Below are 21,632 nucleotides of genomic sequence, written 5' to 3'. Positions count from 1 at the left end.
GAGTGCGAGTGCGAGTGCGGGGCTTAGTGTGTGGCGAGTGCGTGTTAAGTAAAAATTGATTGTCATTGGTCATGGCATTGGATTGTATGTGTGTGTATGTGTGTGTTTGAGGTGGCCATGGGGGGTCTGTTATATTGTATTCGTGTATTTTTGATGTAAAAGGAAGCATTTAAGACTATTAAATGTACGTAGTTCTTTGCTTGAGATCAACAGGAGAGCCGTTAAGTAAGATTATTTCATGGCTGAGCTTCGGAGAGTTTCCTTTTAATTTCTGTGAATTATAAAACATAATCTGAAGGCGTCAAGGGGCACCCCACTTGATTTAAAAATTAATTAAATTTCACTGCCAGCGAAATTGTTTTCTTTTGAGATATGAACACAATGCGACAGAGTGCAGTGGCACCCGCAGCCCCCCACAGGGGCACACACACACAAAGTTGGTTTTCAATAACCGTGCCAGAGTGTGGCAGGCACCAAAAACTCTGTCCTCAGCCGTAGAGTCCCCCTCTTAATTGCTCCCGTATATCAGTTACCATTTTGGGTAGCTAATCAACCCCCTCCCCGACCGCCAGGCCCCTACCCATCACTTGCCATCATCGTCAGCCTATCATTTTCACACAGCACACGCACACGGCCAATAAATAATAATAGTAGTAGTAGCAGCCCAACAGCCTAACAGCCATAGCAGATTTTATGCTACAGACAAAAAAAAAAACGATTATTGCTTTATAAAGCGAAAAATGTTGAAAAGGATATCCGCGTCCTGGGAGTTTGCTCCCCAGTATCTTTCCCAAGGGAGCCCACAGTGCACATTGCGTGCCAATGCACTCGGGCCACAAATCATTCAGAAGGCCCCCCCTCGAAAGGGTTAGTACTAGAACAGGATGGCCAGCAAACTGCCAGGGAGCTGCAGGACCTGGCAAGTTGATTTTCAAGTTTCAAGAAACTTTTTTGCTTCCCTTTTGGAGCCTTGTTTGGGGTGTGGGCAGCGCACCGCCCCCACCCCCCACTGCTTTGCTCTAATATAAATTTTGACACCTGATAATTGCTTTTCAGTCGCTTCCGCGTTTTGTGTTGGATGCGACGACGACAGGTGCAGTGCCCCAAACTCAAACCAAGCAAAAAAAGGAAAAACTCCAGAGCCTTTCGCTGCCGCCCCACCGACCCGCCTGCTTATTATCGCTGAACATGCAAAGGAATCAGGGGAACCCAGGACTATCTGCAGGATTCCTGTTTGCTAGCTGCTTAACTGCCATAAATTATGACTAAATTCTCGCTTTTACGACTCCCCGTTTAATAGACAAAAGTTAGGATGAGTTATTGACGCAAAAACCTCAAGGTTGTGCTGCCAGCCAACCGAGGAAATTGCCAATTAAAAGTCTATAAAAGTATATGATTATGGGGAAATCGATGCTAGTTGTAACACCATTAAATGGAGATATTAACACAATGAGGCGATCTACTAAATGCTATGCACAAAGAGGTGAAAGAATTGAATAGAAATAGCATAGAATAAAACATACAAATAGCCATGGAAGAAGAGTAATTTCCAGTTTTCTGATTCTCAACTAATGCGAGCCCTAAGAAAAATTACAAAACAAATTAATGCTTCATAATAATTTCTCTCATTAAATTGAAAGCTGAAGAAAAGAGCGAGCTAAATGAAAGAATAGCAGCATAATAAAATTCTCTATCCGAATGAAAGATACGTCTAAAGCTTTTCTTTTTTTGTAATTTTCTCTCCCATTTTAAATTTGTTCTCCGTTATCATCGAATCATCAAAGGCAAATAAAGCTCGCGATCGAGTTCAGCTTTCTGTCAGATTTTTCTAGCCATTTAGTCTCTCTTTCGCTCTTCTCTCTCGTTCTCTCTTCAAAGCTTGCACTCTCCCACTGGAACCCCGTAAATCAAACTTCGATCAAACTTTTCGACTGATATATTGGCAGCTCCATCGATCATTTATGTTTCGCGTCCTTAAGTGTTCAGTTCAAGTTTGGAATTTTTTTTTCTGTTCTCTGAATGTTGACTTTTAGTGATGTCCTTTTGTCGTAGTGTCCTTGGGCCTTTTTTGGTGTTGGTGATATATAAAGTGTTGTAAAGCAAAACAGCTAACAAAAAAAGGAATGCATTTCATTTTTGTGAGACTTTTATTCGGGTTTTCCATTTTATTTCTAAACAGATCCAAGTGGCATAGAAGGGGATTTCCGCATAAAAGTCTTGCAAGAAAGTTTCCACGTTTTGAGTAGATCGATTTGTGATCAAATATTATTTAGATTGGTTTTTAAAAGTGTGTCCTTGGATCTTGTTGCGCCTTTGGGGTGAGTAGTTTATAACAATTTATTTGTATCAAAGATGCCAGTGAATCCCTATTAGAATTTTTGCCACAAATTTTGTCTTCTTTAAGCAAACATAATCGTAAGCGAAAAATCACATAAATATCTTTTAATATTAAAGACAAACCAAATGATAATTTTTCACAATTAAAGTCAATTTACTGAATTTATTTGCCGATATTTTAAAGCCTAATCGATCCTAACTTCATTTGAATTCAAATCAGAACATTCACCTCTAAAGTTCTGATGTCGATGTTTGTGATATATTAATCTGTCAGCAGGCTTCCGCTTCACTCATCCATTGATTAATAATGGAACCCATTCCCAGTCTGCCGATAGTTGAAACTTTTGCTGGCCCCCCAGAACTAATCATTGGCCAAATCGTTGAGATTGTTCTGCCTTCCTGCCACTTGTCACTGTCTCTGGGTATCTGCTGTATCACACAGTGCCTCTCTCTGCCCTTCTGTAGCTCAGTATCTCTCTATATCTCTGCACCTCTGTAGTTTTGGGTCTCTCTGATACTGCACCTATTTAGCTCAGTGTCCCTCTGTATCTCAGTGCCTCTCTGTGTCTCTGCCCCTCTCTATCTGCACCTCTGTCTCTACATCGTCTGTCGCTCTGTTTCTCTATGTTGGCCGCTGCCTCTCCATATCTGTGGGCAGGTCTACGAATCATAAATTTAATATGACACCTACAGGATGCATCAACCTAAGTACTCCCCCACTGCTCCACTTGTGCGTCGCTGCCTCTGCCGCCCACTCTCTTTGTCATATGCATTATTCACACATATTTTGCTAATTAGCAAAATATTGTAAATGTTTGGATTTATGCGAGCACAGGCACATCCCCCCACACATCCCCTTAAACTTCAACGGTGTGTGTACGTGTGTGTGTGTGTGCCACCGTTGAGCAGAAGGACATGTGGGATGCTGGTGAGAGAGTGAGAGAGGGAGAGAGAGTGTTGGCCTAACGGAGCAGTGCATCAAAATGAACCGCAATGGTTTCTGGTCAGCTCACATGGCTGCCCAAGTCTACCTTCCTTTCACCTTCCTTTCAGCCACCCACCCCATCCCCTCTTTTGCATCTGTGTGTGTGTGTGTGTGTGTCTCCGTATCTATGTTTATCACTGCATGCTCTGTGCTCTGTGCTCTGTGAGTGTGTGTGTGAGTCATTTGTGTTGATTTAATGCCTCATGGTGTCGGGATTCTGGCTTCTGTGATAGCTGAGGCGTTGCCTACAGCGGCAGCGGGCAGGGCGGGGAAGATGAAGCTGCGGCGGCAGCGGCGGCGGCTCGTAGGCAGCAGCTTTGCGGCAACTATAAATTTCGGTTTGGCTTTCAATCGACCGCCAAACGAGGGAATTAAATTCAATTTTCTGCTGACAGGTGCCATCAGACGCCAACAGGCGCCCCCCAACAGACGACACCAGATGTCATCAGATGCTCCACCCCAGACCAGACCAGACCCTAATGAAACCCCATTCCAAATTCGCTTGCTGGCCTGCCAGTTTGTTTATTCAACGCAACTCTTGTTTAGATTTGTCGCGACAATTTTCTGATTAAACCCTTGTTTTTTTTTCTCAAGCTGAGATTCCCCTCGCAATGCAATCGAATGTTGTGCAGGTGCTATTGTTTATTCCGACACTGACACTCGATTCAATTTCAGTGGAACCCCTCCTTGGCTGGGTCTGAGTATCGTATTCCCTTTGCTTATCGGCAGCTCGTCGGGGCAGCCGGGCACCGCACTAAACTGATATTTGGCTAGCAACGTGACGAGGCCTATTTTAATCTGCATGCGGCCGAAATGCCGACCAATGCAATGGCGTGGCCCATCGCCAAAGCCAAGAAATGCCATGCAATGGCGCTGATGGAATGCGGCGGCATCAAAGCGTTCCGGTCGGAATATCTTTGGTTGGGGATAGATCTCCGCATCGTAGTGTATGGCACGGACAGGTATATGCACAATGGTGCACTTGTCCAGCACCAATGGAATGTCACCAGGGGCGGTGGGAAGAACCGTATAGTCCGCGGCGGTGATGCGTGTGAGGGAGGCCAAGGCGGGGTATTTGCGTAGAGTTTCAGCGACAGAGAAAGAATAAATGTATCATTAAACACTCGCCCTCTCATTTGTTATCAGACAAGATAAGATAATGGATCCATCTCCGTGCTATCTTCATCTTATCTGTGATTTAATACAACCGAAACCTACCCGTGATCGTCTGGTCCAAGTAGCGCATCTCCAGCATGGCCTCATACGTCAGCTGTCCGTGTTTGCGTAGAGCCACTGTAATCTCGTGTCTCAGCTTCTGCTGCACCGATGGATTTTTGGCAAGCTCGAAGAGCGCACAAGACAGGCTGCTCGAGCTGGTCTCATAGCCAGACACAAAGAAGTCAAAGGCCTGCGCTGTTAGCTCTCCCAGAGTCAGGTCTTTCGATCGCTCCATTAATAGCTCCATGTAGTCGTTGCTCCTGACATGCTCAAGTTCCCGTGATTCCAGCCGCTCCCTGACGATGCGTGTAAAGTAATCCGTGACGTTTTTGGCAAAGAACCGAATGGGCAGCTTTAGTTTTGCCCAGAGGCTGCAAAAATTTAATTTGAAAATGCGCCAGCGAATATTGCCATCGCTGTGGCGAAAGATCTGACGTCCATGCACTCGCAATTCCACCTGCGGATCCTTGAGATTGTTGATATCAACGCCAAAGGCACAGCTGGCAGAGGCATCCATGCTGAAGCGATCCAACAGCGCGTGCACATCGAGAACACTTCCCTGCGGGCCAATCAACTCCCGAAAGCTCTCCTCTAGCTGGCGGGAAGCCTTTGTGATTGTTTCGAACATACATTTTAAATTTCCGTTCCCGAATATTGGCGCCAGCTTTTTGCTCAGCTTAGACCATTCCTCGCCCCGAGCATTGAAGAGGTTGTTCGTCAAGGGTTCCTTGTGAAAGTTTCGGCGGTCCACAAACTTGTCAAAGTCCTCGATCAGTATCCTTTTTGCTAGATCCAAGTCCAAGATGACGGCTATGGGTCGTAGATATATGTAGGTGCCTGCCAGCAAAGCGCCACCCTTAAAGGCATCGTAGGTCTCCTGCAGGAGCTCCGACAGGTGCACCGACTTCATCTTGAACAAGTGTCCGAAGAGGAAGTGGGCCCGCAGTTGTTTCACCCCATTTATCTGCCAGTAGTTGTATTTGCATCGCAAGTATCCCAGCACTCCACTGAGCAGCGATGTTAACAATATCAGCACGAATCCCATGTGAAAATTCAGATAAGACTGAGTCGAAATCTGTCATGGGGTCTATCTTATAAACAGTAAGATTCTCCAGATTTCCAGATAGTGAAATAGAAAGAGAATACTATAGAGTACTCACCATTAAAGTTGCTTTTCGACTCGCTAACGATGCCATCGCTGCCCGCGTAATAACACCCTGAATAAGCTTTTAATACAACAAATAATTTTACTACATAAACTAATATATTTTCTAAAGAATTGGCCAATTTTAAATGCTTAATTTTATTCCAATAATTTTTAAACAATTTTAAACCAAAAAGAGTCGAACATAAATTAGTTAATAAATTCTGCTACATGCATTTTTACAGGAATTGTTTCAGCAATGTAGAATGTAAAATTTGCTACTTTCGCATATATCCGGCTGGGGGCGCCAGTGCACTGCAGTGTACAAAGTTTTCTCTAGTTGCCGCCAGTTGTAAAGTTTTGCGTGGTTCAAGTCCGTGCTAAGCGGAAACGGAAGTATTCCAAATAGAAAGTAGGCGCGAAGTTTAAATCTGCGGCTTATGTTTGCTCTACTTATTTTTCGTTATGTGCCCCCTATGCTTGGAGAAATGTCTTCGCTTTGACAGAGTCTTTAGCAAGAACCAAGGATCAGGGATACCAGTCATACATATCGTTTTCATATTAAATAAATTATTCATTATATGATTAGCCAATGATTGCCTTGGTTTTGGTAGCTGGTAGACATAATTATGACGCCAGAATGGCTCCAGACACACAAAAAGTGTTCAGTGGCAAAGAAAGCAACGGAAAATGGAGGAGAGATGGAAGAAAAAAGAAAAAAAATATGAAACGCACTGCATACGAAACTGGGATGAACAAAAAGCATAGGATATCAAAGCAAGGAGGAGCAAAGGCTTCAGATACAAAGGCGGTATGAATTCCTGGCAGTACGCTAAAGGGAAAACACAAAAAATATAGCTGGTTGGGTGGGAGGATTTCGCTTTTAAAGGAAGCCAGGCCAAAGCTGGTTTCAACGTGCTAAAGCAATTTGCATTGCCATCCTGCCACCATTTAATATTCATGTCAAATATTAATGTGGAAAAACTTATTGAGGTTTCCCCATTATTAAACCGATCAATGTCACCATTCTGAAAAAAATATACCTACACCATTAGCCACAATAAAATTGACGAATGGCTGCGGGCATATTTGATTACAGGGCATATTCACATTATCAAATATATATTAATAAAATAATAACAAATTTGTCAGCCCCAATAAAATATTGAACATTTTTAAATATTCCATGGGCGTTAAATATAATATCCTCCGAATGCGGCGAGCGAGAACTGCAGCCCAAAAGCACTTTTAAAATGCCCTTTAAGCATAACAGCTGTCGGTTCACAAGCTGTTTAGTATTTCAAGTTCAGTTTCAAGGGTTTAGAAATCTTTTAAAATTCCTGGAAACAAAACCCAACAGATTGCTAATTTTTCACTGTTCAATTTTTAAATCAAATTTGTACTTCAATTATTTTTTAATTCGCATGGTTTTATGTTCCCCCCTACTCATTTTCAATCATTTTATTTTTGGTCAGCGCTTTTCTTTTAGCGGTTTCGCTCGGTTTGCCCCTAGAAAATGGTTCCTTTTGTTGCCTCTTATGTGTCTTCGTTATATTTCTTTTTGTTGGACATGCAGCACATGGTCTGCGGGCTTTATTAACTGCTCCTTTTGTGGGGGCGTGGTAGAGACAGAGAGAGAGAGAGAGTGGGAGTGGGAATGGGAGTAGTGTGGCAGAGAGTGCAGCTGTTGGGGCAGGACTCTCCTGCAATCGTTTCACATGCCAATTTTTTGCCATTTACCATGCCGTTGTGTGAAATTCGAGTCAAAATGCCATGCCAGCAATTTGGACTCTATTTTTTGTGTTACATACTATTTCTCTCTTTTTTCCCGCTTAACTCTTCAACTTTCGGAGCAGAGGGGGAAAAAGAACTAACCGCGTTCCAGCACTCGGTTCACTCCGCGGCTCCTTTAATTGCCCACTCGGTGAAGTTTATGAGGGCAGCGGCAGACATTTAATTTATTTTAATAATTATTTTTTGTGTTCCGCCCTGGCACGGCTCTTCTCTTTTGGACTCTCTGCTGCTCTGCGCTTTTTAAATTAAATTATAAAGTCGCGGGAGTTTTTTGTTGTGCTCAAATTTTTTTTAATGAAAATGAAAAATATGAAATTGTTGCCATGTGGGGCGCTGGCAAAAAGCAAACAATTGCAGTGGGTAGTACGGGACGAGGGCAGAAGGTTGGTGTACATTTTGCGGTTCAGTAAATATTCGCTTCGGGCCTGGCTGCTGTAAAACCAAAAGAATTTCCAAAAATCAGAAAAACGAAATCCAGTAATATAAAGTTGTAAATTCCTTAATAAGGTGTGAGGAAAATAAGGCTTATAGAATATATGTATGGGTGAGGGAAATAATGATTATAGAATATATGCAAAAATCCAAGACTGCGTGAGCAGACATCTGCAAGATCGGGCTGGTGAGTGGGCTAAACCTTCATATATTTTTCTCATATTTTTTTATTTGCTTACAGGCATTCCCATGGGCATCGAAAATACACACGGGATGCGTTTCTGGCCGTTAGCAGCAGTCGACAAGGCAAAGCAAATCCATCCACAGAGAAGAAACAGACCAAAGGAGAAAGATGGAACTCGTTCGGGGATATTAGAGGTGCTATAGCAGAATGCGCAATGCGGCTAATATGGCTTAATATATAAAAATTAAACTTTAAATGTTCTCTTTTTAACTTATATAATGTTATTGTCCTTTTTGTCCGGACACGTCCTGATGGGTCGAGAAATTCTCGAAATTACATTAAACGGTATTAAATAAAGTCATATTTAATAAAAAAAACCACGGCATACTTTTGGGGTTTGGTCTATTAAAAAAAGTATGGCATACTTTCAGGCAGGTTTATTATGACATTATATTACAAAATTGCATGTAAAAGGCGTATCCTTGCAACCCTCACGTCCTTGAAGGTTTCAAATAATTGAGAAGAGCCTTCCGCTTACGAGAATATGCATCAAGCCTAAATCGGACGAGAAATGGCGGAGTTATAGAAATTTAATCGTTAGTCCTTAATGTCCTTGATGCCAAAATGATTGGAAACGATCGGGGGGATTATCCTGATCACGAAAAGGTGTGGACCGACCAAATCGGTCGACTAATAGCCGAGATATAGCGTCAAAACAAAAATACTGGTTTTTTCTTTTTGACGCTATATCTCGGCCAAATAGGGGCACATCCTTGAAGGACCTACTTTTTCAGGATCCTGAGGATCTAGACCATCGATCCCAATCCAAAAAAAGAACATCCGAGGAATACTGGTTTTCGCAAAAATCATGATGTAACCATCATCATTTTCGCGAAAACCAGTATTTGCCGAATATCCTTTTTTTTGATGCCAATCGATAAAATGGGCTGTCGTGATTACAAAAAGATATGCCACGCCCAGATCGGCCCCTATTTGGCCGAGATATAGCGTGATTTAAAAAAACCAGTATTTTAAATATTTGGCAGCCAAAACTTTGAGACGCTATTTCTCGGCCAATTGAGGTCGGATCGGGGCAGGACTTACCTTTGCAGAATCGGTAGGATCCATTCTGTCCATCGGCTATAGTTTTTTCATGATCAGGTGGAGGCATGGCCCGCCCTGATCAAACTAAAAATGGCGAAGCAATAAAGGATTTTTAGCGGTTCCAAAGCAATATCCTTATTGTCCTTTGTGTCAAACGATAAGGAACTTTTTCCCGATCACGAGAAGGCGTGGCACGCCCAGATCGGACGGGAAATGGCAGAGTTATACGCATTCTAAAAAACGCTATAAATTGCAGCCAGTTGCGTATCGGCTAGCTTTTGACCTGATGTAAAATTGAAAAACTAGCTACCTTCTGCTGATTGCTGTTCGCCTGGTACTCGGTCTGAAAATTGTCTGGTTTTCGGCCATTTGAGCCTAGCAATTTCAAAAGTTAGTTCCAGCATTGGACGTCGGTGCTCGTGGGAGCGCCACTGTGCAAAAAATTGTTGGTTCCTCAGTGGCTCCCCCATGATTTGTGACGGACACTGCTGGAACTAACTCTTTGTAATTGCTAGGCTCAAATGGCCGAAGTATTTCGTTTTCTCCGCTATTTGTGGTCCGATCAAGGCGTGTGATGGCTTCCAGTGATTGGAAAAATGTCCCTGATTTTATGGAGTCCTTATCAAGGACCAAGTATCAATAGCCTATAAAAATTTTGTTTTCTCCCACATTTGTGGGCCGATCGGGATGTTTGACGGCTTCCTGTGATCGGAAAAATATCCATGTTGGAGTCCTTAAAAAGGATCAAGGATATTCCTTCTTTTTGTTCAATCAGATGGCTTTTGATGGTTTATAGAAATGGGGAAAAAATTCCTTGGAGTCCTTATTAAGGATGATTTAAAGACGAAATATTTTTTTTTCTGTAAGACGGCATTTCTGTTTATTTCGATTCTGTTAAATTAAGATGATATTACAATACATATAGTATTATTATGTATATATTATTTATCATACAGCTTGCAGTGCTCGGGAACTAAGCTAGAACGGAGTTAAAAATAGGAATGATGGCATCCCAGTAACTTAACACTAATTTTTTATATTATTTTTGTTTTGTTTTTGGTTTGGAGTCAAGCTTAAGAACAGTTTTTTATGTAGCTTTTGAATGGCTTAATTCTACATCTTATGTTTTACATTCTAATACTTTGTATTTCCGTTATCCCATCCATTATCTTTCCGTCTCCGATCCGAGCTCTTGCATCTCTCCACTCCACCTCAAATGCTATACAAACAACTTTTTACAGTAAGCGACACTCCCACATTCAGGCATAACTTAGTACACATATAAAATATGGGACTGAATCGATTGCTTACGTTATAGTTTTCTCTTAGTTAAACTAACTTTGGTTTCGCCTTTTTGCTGATTTCATTTCATGTTGTTTTGTTTTTTGTACAAATATTCAGAAATACTCGAACTGTACTTCGGTAGATGAATTATCCATGCCACGTTGATAGACGCGCCAGGCAGAGGACTAGGGGGAGGGCTAGAACTTCCAGAGAGAACAGCAGGGGCTGAGTGGCCTCACTCTTGAGGTCCTCCATTCGATCCAGATCATCTGTTAGGGACTTGGCATCGTGTTTGATAAGATGCGGACTCTTGCCCTCCGCCCTGTAGTTGCCACCATGATCGGGTGCTGGAAATATAAATTGAAATCGAAATGTCACAATGATTGATGGAAATATTTATAGATTCTTTTGTGGGTGCCCTACGCGCCCCCCTTTTGTTTCTGACTTAATCAACTGCCACATGGCACTTTATGATGTGCCCTTCATATTGTTAGGACTTGAATGTCATCAATTGAATGTCCTTTTTCAATTATGCGCTTGCCACACGCCAACGGGCATAAACAATAGACACAGGATGCGTTTATGGCCAGCCATTTGTAGCAGGCGACAGTGCGAAAGAGATAAAGCCACAGATAAGAGTCAGCCGCAGAGAGAAAGAGAGTCGAAGGACACAGGACACAGGATACACCCAAACCCGAACCCAAACCCAAACCGAACCGAACTGTTTGTCAACTGGCGGACCAGAAAGTATTGCATATAAAAAGGACACAACGCTGCCCCTGCCGTGCCCGTGGCCTGCCCCACTTATTTATAACATTCTCACTTATACCAGTTCCCAGCGACATGCCCCTCCCCGCCCCGAAAAAAAATCGAAAGTATTCCACCCACACTGCCTGCCCCACTGACTCGGCAAGAGTCCTTGCTGGCATTTTGTTTCAATTTCACTTGGCAACATCGGAAAATTGTTTCGATTTTTATTGCTTAAGTGCGTTAAACCCTTGCGCCATGCATTCCAAACAGACGAGAGAGGAGAGTATGTATCGTATCGTATCGTATCGTAAATGGGAGAAGCGGAAAGAGGAGCGGGTACGTATGGGTCTATGGGTGCCACATGGAAAGTGTGAGTGTGGGACAGGGACTCTGGCATATCGCATGCCGGGGTGTGTGGGATTGTGGGAGTGTGAGGTGAGCCGGAAAAGTGGAAAGGCTGTGTATTGTTTTTGCCATCAATTTATCCTGCAGTTTGTTTTTCTGTCGAGTTTTGTCTTTCTGTTTTTATTTTGTTTGTTTGTTTGCTGCTGTTGCTCGATTGTTTGTTTGTCCGGCAATCTGTTTCATTGGACATTTGTTTGCGTGCTGCGCCGGTTTCTCGCTTTTTCAATTTTTTTTTCCTTGGTTTTTTGGGATTTTTTCCTTTGGTTTTTGTTTGACTTTGACGTGGACGGGCCATTGGTCATTAGGTGGATTGCAAACAATTGTTTGCGGGACTATGTCAGTTGTACAAGAACTGTCTGTGGGTGAGAAATTTGCCAGTGTTCAGAAAGAGAGGGAGAGTGAAATGAAATTCCTAGAATTTTATTGTTGATAATTGAAGTTTAGGGCAATGGGCGGCGGAGTGGCTGGCTTCGGTCTTTTGAACTTAATAAAAATTCTTTCCAAGTGTGAAGCAAAATTTGCTATATTTGTGATTAAAATATCGTAATAAAAGATGCATAACAATGACATATATTTAGATATGAAATTTCATTTTAATTCTGCAGAATTAACAGACTTCCAATGCCTGCTACAGCTCTTCCTTGCTACCTCGTTACACAAAAAGGAATTAAACCACCTCGCCACTGAGTTCAAACCCCAAAAAGAGTCGCCGTTGCATTTTATTTCATTGGAACTTTATCATAACTATGAAATATGGCATTGTAAGCGGAATCGATGGATCCTTTATTTTCCGTAGTTATTTTGCAGAGTCCATCGAAAAAGGACATTCTCGTTTTGTTTTTAACGAGAGAAACCCTTTTTATTTTAACAACGGAAATGCGCAAATTGCTTTGGAAATTTATTTGTCTGTCTGTGTTGGGGGTTGTGCCCTCTCCCTCACTGTCTCTCTCTCTCTGTGTGTGTGTGTGTGTATAGGTGTGATTGTGTTTGTGTTTGGTATTTTATTTTTCTATAAGCAGCTTTTCCTAGGAAACTTCTCTTTGGTACGTTGGTTCCCTGGTTTTTGTCTGAAGGAAGGCGATAGAATGGGTTGGGTTGGGTTGGGGATGGCTTTTGGTTTGTTTTGCAGGCGTCTGCAAACATTTCCATGTGTGAAAGCTGTGGCAACACCAACACTAACACTAATACTAGCACCAACCCAAAAAGCAGGTCCTGCCAGGGTTTGTGTGTGTCTGCGTCTGTGTGGCTGATTTTTATTGACGCTTGAGCATGTGTTTATGCGTGTGTTCTGTGTGTCTGTGTGTGTCCTGTTTGTGTGTGTGTGTTTGTGTGTCGGGGTAAAGAGAAAGTCCCAACGGTGTCTTTAAAGCGTCTTAAGCATAAAAAGCGATAGAAAGAAAGAAACTCGGGGAAAAGCAAAGAAAAGGCAAAGAAAACGCATCCTGAATGCCAAAGCAAGCTCCATTTTCCCCTCACCGACACCACTCCACCATGCATCCCCCTGTGTGGCAAAGCAAACGCTTTAGCTCAAACATGGCTCTTATAAGTGTTTTTCCCTCGAACTACTTGAAACTTAAAGCGTAATTTCTGCATAATTCTCAGCCTCTGGGCGTCTCTCAGGGGTGCCATCGAGTCGAGTGTGGAGTTTTGGTGGCTAATAGATTTGAACGTGCAACTGTTTATGATACTTCCTCTCCCACTCTCTCTCCTCGCTCGCATCTTCATTGGTTTATCAACACATGGAAACTTCATTCAGTCTGTCCATGGCAAAGGGGCATGCCCTCGGGGGCATTGCTTTTACTCCATTAAGTGTAGGCCTCTGTGTGCTTTCACACCTCGATTGCAGAGCCTGTTGCACTTAACCGAAAACAGAGAAGGGAGAGCAGCGGCAAATGAAAGGAAAAACAGTGCCTGGCACTCAGCACTTGAGACTCACTTGGGTCCTGGCGCTGGTCCTGGCCCTGGTGCTGCCTTTGCTGGCTTTGCTGCCATGCGTTATATTTATTGTAAGTGTATATTTCTTTCACTGCTCAGTGGAGGGGTTCATCGGGCTGCAGCCGCAGGACTACCCAACATCCTGTAGTCTGCCCTCTAGCAGAGACCCCTTTGCTGATCCTCGTGGCACACTTTGGCAGCGGCTGGGCAACCCGCCTGGTCACGCGATGGCAATTCGGTTGCTGTCTGTTGCACTTCATTTACTTTATCATTTTTCACTTTGCCCATTTGTCTGCAGCACAGACAGGGGAATGGTGCAAATTATAGGCAAATTATTGCCCAGACACTGAATGCTGAAGTAATCATCAGTTCAGTCCGAGACCGAGTCCGAGGCCGGTACGGAAACGTATCCGAGTCCGGACTGTGGCTGCGGCTGTGGGCCTGAAGACTTGCATGCATTGCCGCTTCTGCTGTCTCCTGTATCCTGTATCCTGTACTGTCCTTGGACAATTTCTTTTTATTGCATTTCCTTGTAATTTGTGCCATATTGTTTGCCCGTTGGCCGAACAAATTAAATATGAAAGCGACAGCACAGAGGAAGCAGCAGCAACAGCAACAGCAACAGCAGCAACTACGACTCCACTGCTCTGCTCTGCTTTGCTCTCTGTGGTTGATTGCAACATTTTAATGACAGTTTGAGTGGCGCACCAAATGCAACAACAGCATCATTTAATGGCAGGCAGCCGAAAGCCCAAAGTCCAGAGTCCACAGCTCAGAGAGCCCCCCAGTTTTGTGGGTTGGTTTTGGCATAGACCAAAGTAAGCGCCCTGACCGACCAAATTGAATGCACCCGCCTAACCAGAGGATAATTGGAAATTCAATTGAATGCCAGAGTAACGAGAGTAAATGCGAATGTGTTTGGCTTCCTATGTATATGTATATGTATATGTATATGTAAGCATTAAATGATAAATTCATGCGGCATGCTCAAGGTTTGTTAATGACAAATTGCGTTGAGCGATCGAATTTACAATATGTACCTAGCTGTGAGGAGAAGTTATAGTACCTAATGGTACAGTATACGGTTCCGTTCTATGGCATACACGAGCAGTAGAGATCCCAAGCTTCAAGTGAAAAGTTGGAATAAATTGAAAGCCCAAGCGCTCCATCAATAAATTTCCTATAGAAAACTCACCCAAAACCTCTACCAAAATTCTGCAAAAATTCTCTGCATAAAAATGCATATGGAAATGCAGATAATTTTCCCTTCAACACACAAATTCCCCCACCCACCCAAAGCACAAGGGCGTGGCCAAGGGCGACTAGTGAGCAAAAAAAAAAAAGAACGTATCCCCCATGAGAAACGGAACGCTTTGGTCGTGAAACTTTCGTTGTCGCCTGCTTGTTCCGCCTTAAAGTGTCAGCAGCGTTGGGCGGTGTGGGCGGTGTGGTCGGTGTGGGCGGGTGGTGGGGCAAAAACAGTCGCGACATATGCAAAACTCCGCAGCGATAACGGGGCAACACACACCACACTCAACGTTCCCCAGGGGGGTGGGGGTGGTGTGGGGTGTGGTGTGGTGCTGCCGCGATATGTATGTGCAACATCTAGCAGGTAATAAATCTAACTGTAAACGCAGCGCTTACGACGTTGCATGCCACGCTTGAAAGTTGTCGTCATTGAAGCAACCACCCCCCCCCCAACCGGCCCCCTCTGCTGCACGGCAGGCACACTGCCTGGCCTGCCTCTCCCCCAGTGTCATATGGCCTGGCCAGAGGCTCCCACAGCTTGAAGGAGCTCGTCCTGATCTGTCTCTCCCCCCCACCGCCGTTCTGAATGATGCAACATTTCTGCTTGCGTTTGCCAAAAAATTGCTTTAGATGAAGGCGAGTACCAGGACCCTTTTATAGAAACGCTGGAGGAGCCTGGAGGAGGAGGAGGAGGAGCGCACATATAGGAGATGGGAGTTGGTTCTATCGCCCTGACGCCTTGTGTGCAATTTGTCTGCTATTTTTATATTGCGCGTTGGTTTTTTTTTTGCTCGGAAAGACTCTCTTTTCAGCAGCACCAACCACCCACCCACCCACAACGCTTGCTTCCGCCTGATGCTCTTATATTCAATTTCTTCGAATTGATTTTTGTTGAAATTTATTTTTGGACAATTTTTTGGAAATTTCATCAGAGAAATAGTGTCAAAAATTGATTCGAAAGGAAAGTTGCGAAACGGTCGAAGGACTTTTTCCGATTTGACGCAGATCGAATCTGGAATATATGTAGCTATATCGTAAGCAGGAATTTTAATTTGAAATATTTGTTTGTGTATCCAATTTTTTATGATTTTATTCAGGGAATATTTAAATTTATTTGTAATAAATATTCCCATTGAAATAATTTGTATAACCTCCAGTCTCCAGCGAAACCTTTTCTGCTTTTTTAAGGCAATATTTGTATGTATTTATTGTTAATTAAAATTCCTATTGGCATAATTTTCCTATAAGAAAAGTCTCTGACATTTTCCCAGCCCTTGTGTGCGCGCAGATTTAAAATTGAATTGAAATTCTAGTTGTGGGATATTTTTCCCCATTTGATTTCTAGTCGCGCTTTGTATGCAGAAAATTTCGACTTTTGCAGCAAAGGGCCTGTAAAATTTTATGCGTTTCGTCCTTTGGCAGGGGAGCAGCAAAAAAAAGAAAAAAGGATGAGAGCATTGTGGCCAATTGTGTGCTAAAGGGGGTGAGGAGCTGGAGAGATCAGGGCAGGAAGTACAAGTATAAAACTTTATGCTTATCGATTGACAGCTGCAGCTCCTGCCAAGGAGGTGGCCTGGCCTGGCCTGACTTGTCCTTTAACCTTTAAGTTCTTATAGTTTCATTGGCACCTCGAGCTGCGCCACGCTACGCCACCAGAACGAGCTACGAACTAAGAACAAATACGAAACGAAAGCCCGTTATTATTTATGATGATTGTACATTACGATGGTTCACATTAGCAGCACATTATACCAGAACCAGAACCAGACCCAGACCCAGACGACACACATTGTCAACTCAGCAACTCAGCAAAAGTATCATCGGGTGGAAAGGCAACCTTTTGGGGGCAAGGCATTGCATGCTTGAACGTCATATTTTCATTGGCAAAGCCAGCAACGGGGAGAGGGAGAGACTTTCATATGTTTTGGCAAAATATTTATACCCTTGCCCATTGCCTGGAGGGTTGTATACGACTATTCCCCCACAATATGCCAGCCATTCCATCACCCAGTCCACGGTATTCGCGCAGTCAATTGCCCAGTCGAAGTTGCCTTTTTCGTTCATGGTTAGAGACCAAAAACGTATCTATATCTAACAAGTGCCGACAACGACATGCCAGAGACCCTTAAGCCAAGCAGCTAAAGTCGTTATGATTTGTCATAAACATAAAATAAATGGCCAAATATTTATGGTATCGTCTGCACATCGTTTGCCTCCCCCCCTTCGACTTGGACTTGGAGTGGCTTAAAGCGTTGATGCCCCCCAGAGAGACAGAGAGATAGAGAGAGAGAGAAAAGAAACTCCACTCACCATGGTATTGCTGTTGCTGCTGCTGTTGGTGTTGCTGCTGCTGATGATCCCTGCCGCCACCCTGCCTTGTGGATGTCGAGGAGGATGAGGAGGAGGAGGAGGATGTCTGATGATCCTGCGAATTCCACAAACTCGATGTGGCGCCCAAATAGACATTGTTCAGCGCCGACGATGACTGATCCACGCCGCCCTTGGGCTGCTTATTCCGTTGCTGCTTTGTGTTCTGCTGACTATTGCCGGGATTATAGTTGTACGGATTATTGTTGGTATTCTGATTGCTATTGCTGCTATAACGTTGTTCTACACAGAGCGTGGAAAAGAGATATTAGGCTGAGTATTTGCTTGGGGGGTTCTGTGATCTGAGATGTGTTACCTTTATTGTATTTGGTGAGCACCACAGGCACCGTGTTGATCGAAGCAGTTGGCGCCATTGTCGTCATTGTGGTGGTTTGTGGAATGTCTGTGTGTGCGAAGAAAGGCAAACTCTATTATAGAAATCTATGGAAAAATCTATGAAAAAATATCAACAGTACAGCAGCCGAAATGGTGTTAGCAAGCCTCGCATTTTCCCCCAAAAAAAGAAGCAGCAGCAGCAGCTGCGAGCAGTCTGCTCATCAAGATACAAAGATACTGGCAACTCGCACTCGTATTCCTTTAGCTCGTAAATCAATCACTGACACTGCTGCTGCTGGTGCTGCTACTCCACACAAGACCTGCCCGACTGACTGCACTGTGCCACCTTCGACCCCATTCGAACCCAGAGGCAGTGGCGCCCGAAAACTTGTATGGAATTCCAGCAGCCCTGCTCATGCTCATGCTCATTGGGTATTTATCAGGCACACACATTGTTGTCGTTTCGGTCGGGTTGGGTTGGGTTGGGTTGGGGGGCTTCACGCAGAGTCATTGACTTAAATTAATTAAAAGCTACAGTTGGCCAAATAGTTTGCTGCCTAATTGCCAGAGGCTGTCTGACTTATGGCCCATTGTTTCCTTATGCTTATGGTTATGCGCACATTTACGGGGGGGACTTTACGGGGGCTGTACGTATGGGCTGTGTGTTTATTGTTATTGGATGATGGGCATTTGGCATTGTTCTGAATTCTGAATACTACCAGTATTTACGTGTATTGTTGTTGTATTATTGTTTTATACTTACGATACAGTTTGATCGCACCATCTGTGTCGCCCAGGGAGTTTTTGGCCACACATCGATATGCCCCAAAGTCCTGAATGTCCACCTCGTAGATGTTTAGCCGCATTGTGATTTTGTAGCCCGATTCAAAGGTTTCCGGCACAAAGCGTTCACCTGCAAACGAATGGGGAATGGGGGTTTGGGGTTTAGCCACTGAACTTTAACCCCATTTTGCAGAGTGAACTCAATCTCAATGGAACCCTTTGCCTTCTTCTGCTGCCCGCTCTCTGCTTGTCAATGTAATTTAAACATAGAGAAAAGAACTTTTTGCATTCGAAGCTTAGGGCACAAGTTTGTCTTGGGCTTGGATTGGGATTTTTCGTAGCAGTACTCGTAGCAGTGGAACCCCATGTCAAATGGTTCATTTTAATTTATACAAAAACAAGTCAAGTCAAGTCTGTAAATGTGTGGGAGCCAGCGCTCTGCTGCTGGACTTGGCTTGGCTTTTGTTTGTGTCATGCAGGTTTTGATTTACGTTTGATGTCGGTTAGATTTAGTACTTGCTCTAAGCTAGGTTTTACATGATGTCGTCCCTGGTTTGGTAATTGTTATGCAGCACATTTTGTGGCTACTGGTTACTATAGTAAAATGCCCCCACAATTGATGTGGAGACTGATTAGAAATAATTGAGTTTTTCTGGGTTAGAGTAAAGGCAAAGAGTTAAAAGATATCTTTGTATATCTGCTATCAAGTAATTGCTAGCCACAATTCTTAAATTCCTAGAGGCTGTAACATTTATTTTCTTTTTTTTTCTATTTTCTAGTCTGCAAAAATTAACTCAAAAATTAATTATTTTCATCTAAAATATGACATGACACCCCAATGACACTTGTCTTGTCTTCTCTTGTCTTCTCTTGCCCCGTTCTTTTTATCTTCGTTGTGCCGCGCATTGAAAAACTAAAACAGAAAACTCTATTAAAATTCAGCGACTGGCAGACACAACTGCATCTGACTTGAGGTCATTTTCAATCACTTTTTCCATTTTCTATGGCAGCGCAAAAAAAGCTAGAAAATAACTAGAAAAAAAAGGGGGGGCAAAAAAGGGAAACGAGAATGGACTTGACTGGCGGTGACTTTTTTCGCTGGCACGCGGCAGAGGCCTCTTCCGGGCTGACCCCACGGAGAGGGAAATGCTGCTGGAAGATGCGACTCAAATCCACTCCACTACACTCTACTCAACTCAACTCAACTCAAGGGAATGCCATGCCGACTGCGGTTTCGAGTGTACTTTTTTGTTGTTGCTGTTGTCATCGTCCACAGTTCATTTGTCGTGTAAGATGAGTGGGGAAAATCTGAAGTGGTGGAATGAATAGATGGATGGGCAGTTGCAAATGGTGGGTCAGGTTAGTCCTTAAGGGTTCGGTTCGGTGCCTAGAAAATTAAATGAAGAGCACTAGGCAGCAGAGAGAGAGAGAGGAGAGAGAGAAGTGCTCTGAAGAGCAGTCTATTTTTTCACTGATGAAATTAAATGGAATTTAATAGAGCAAAGTGTACGCTGTACGCTGTACAATCAATAGCAGAAGTATAATACGGATTAAGGGGTGACTTCTTTTTGTAGCACTTACCTGGCACTATAATCGTATCGTTCTTCATCCAATAGTTGATCGACTTGGGATATGCCTCCGATTGGCATTCCAATGTAATGTTCTGTGTGAGTGCGGCGCCAACTAATTGATTTTGTATCCAAATCATTGGAGGAACTGTCAAATATATCAAATCGAGAAAAGAAAATGAGTTTTCAGGGTGGTTAAGGGGGGTGTGTGTGGGTGTACAGGTGGAATGGAATATTTTGAGCGATTGAATGGAAAATGTTTTTTGTGTGCGTTGTGTGTTGTGTGGCTGGAGACGCACAAAAGAAATGAATTTTCCCATTTATAGAGAGAAATTCCATTGGTTATTGTTATCGTTTTTCTAGTGCTTTATCGTTTGGCCATCGTTTTGGGGGATGCCTCTGCCACTGCCGCTGCCGCTGCGGTTGCCATTTATTGTTTCCAACTAATTGCTTTTTAATTTTATAGGAAAGCCACAGAAAATGCTTTGCAACTGAAGCTGAAACGTAGCGCGTACTGCGGTTGGCTAACCAAAACAAAAAAAAAAAAAAAAGAAGTAGAGGATTTTTTACCCCTATTCCCCCGGGCCAAATTGCTCTCCCACTTTGGCACTCTGCGGAGGCCGGCACACATATTTCCTATGCTTCTGTGTGTGTGTGCACTGAACTTACCTAACAAATTGTTGAGCAATTTTAATTTTAATTTAATTAGCAAGAGAAGAAGCTGCTGCTGCCGCCGCTGCTGCTGCTGCTGATGCTGCTGCAAAAGGAAAAGTGCTCGGACAAAAATGCTAACTAGCTCTGGGTTGGAGCTGAGAGAGAGTGAGAGAGAATGGAGCTGCCTGGCTGGCGGAATGGAGCACACACTTAATTATTTGCTTTATGCATGGCACCTAAAAGTATACAGCATTTTCCTGCTGCCTGCTGGAGGCTGCCTCTTGGGTGAAAAATTAAAATGCAGAGCATATTTAGCACGGCAAAAGAGCTTTGCTTTTGCAATGGCAATGGGTGTGACTATCTGTCTGTGTCTGTGTCTGTGTGTGTGTGTGTGTGTGTATGTCTGTGTGTGACTGTGTCTGGTGCGGTCTGCTGTCTAGAGGACAGACACCTCCTGTGGTGCCGCTCTAGCGCAAAACTATAAATATTTAAATATGCTAAAATTGATATGGCCCGCCCCCCACTCCAGCTCGGCGGAGCAGGACGCTAGGCTCCCTTCCGCTCTCTGCATACTTACAGTGCACAATGAGCATCACACGCTTGCTGACTGTTGGCGGTATGCCATTGGAGGCAATGCAGAGATAGGCGCCCATATTCAAACGATTCACTTTGGCAATGGTCAGAAAAGAGCCATTGTATGCAATAGCTAAAAGGGGAAGATAAAAGCAAACCAAATAAAAGATTAATATTCGACGCATTGAAGGTTGAAAATGTCTATATTTATTTGTCATTTATAAAGCAGAATATAAGCCAGCCGCACAGAGAAATGCCATCCTCTGGCAATCACACACTGACTGCTATGCAAATGGAATTCCTCAGTCTTTCGCCTCTGCTGCAGTTCCTTCTGCTGCTGCTCCTGCAGCTAATCATCTCGCTCATTGCATATGCAGCTCTCCAAGAATCTCAATTCGCATTGCTCCGCCTCTCATATACCCTCCCACCTCCCTGCTTTAGCCCTCTGCCTGTCAGGGCCCAGCGTTTCGTTTCGTGCAATTCAAATTTTGCAAATTTTCGGGGTGTGTGTTAGAGTGCTTCTTGTGCTTT

At 43.5% G+C, this 21,632-nt stretch overlaps 2 protein-coding genes and 1 long non-coding RNA gene across 10 annotated transcripts in view; 1 reads left to right on the top strand and 2 right to left on the bottom strand.

Annotated features, from left to right (window-relative positions):
• The first annotated feature begins 2,008 nt into the window (after positions 1-2,008).
• Positions 2,009-8,434, top strand: LOC121403973. Its single transcript, XR_005967615.1, has 3 exons — positions 2,009-2,073; positions 2,180-2,318; positions 8,152-8,434. It is a non-coding gene; the product is annotated as an uncharacterized LOC121403973 (long non-coding RNA).
• On the bottom strand, positions 3,806-5,591 carry LOC111076519 (cytochrome P450 6a22). The gene is made up of 2 exons (XM_041592490.1): positions 4,544-5,591; positions 3,806-4,413 (listed from the first exon to the last, which is right to left on the bottom strand). The coding sequence occupies exons 1-2, from the start codon at positions 5,583-5,585 to the stop codon at positions 3,965-3,967; spliced, it is 1,491 nt and encodes a 496-aa protein (XP_041448424.1). The 5' UTR covers positions 5,586-5,591; the 3' UTR covers positions 3,806-3,964.
• Positions 8,435-10,072: 1,638 nt separating the features above from the next.
• Positions 10,073-21,632, bottom strand: part of LOC111076524 (cell adhesion molecule 2) — a 128,021-nt gene continuing 116,461 nt past the window's right edge. For all 8 annotated transcript variants that reach the window (XM_041592482.1, XM_041592483.1, XM_041592485.1 and 5 more), the window contains 6 exons: positions 21,106-21,234; positions 19,888-20,022; positions 18,287-18,436; positions 17,504-17,590; positions 17,131-17,430; positions 10,073-10,829 (listed from right to left, as the gene is read on the bottom strand). In XM_041592482.1, coding sequence (XP_041448416.1) covers positions 10,630-10,829; positions 17,131-17,430; positions 17,504-17,590; positions 18,287-18,436; positions 19,888-20,022; positions 21,106-21,234 — 1,001 coding nt within the window. In that variant the 3' untranslated portion in view covers positions 10,073-10,629. The remainder of the gene's footprint in view (positions 10,830-17,130; positions 17,431-17,503; positions 17,591-18,286; positions 18,437-19,887; positions 20,023-21,105; positions 21,235-21,632) is intronic.

The sequence above is a fragment of the Drosophila obscura genome, unplaced genomic scaffold (genome assembly GCF_018151105.1).
Source record: "Drosophila obscura isolate BZ-5 IFL unplaced genomic scaffold, ASM1815110v1 contig_179, whole genome shotgun sequence".
Classification (NCBI taxonomy): domain Eukaryota; kingdom Metazoa; phylum Arthropoda; class Insecta; order Diptera; family Drosophilidae; genus Drosophila; species Drosophila obscura.
Note: the sequence above shows the minus strand (reverse complement) of the source record. Positions and strands in the feature narration are given on the sequence as shown.

Bases quoted from the DNA above. Each gene is read 5' to 3' on its own strand.
- LOC111076519 (XM_041592490.1), bottom strand. From the start codon at position 5,585: ATGGGATTCGTGCTGATATTGTTAACATCGCTGCTCAGTGGAGTGCTG. The intron at 4,414-4,543 runs CGGGTAGGTTTC...CTTTCTCTGTCG, and splicing joins CTACTTGGACCAGACGATCA to CTGAAACTCTACGCAAATAC.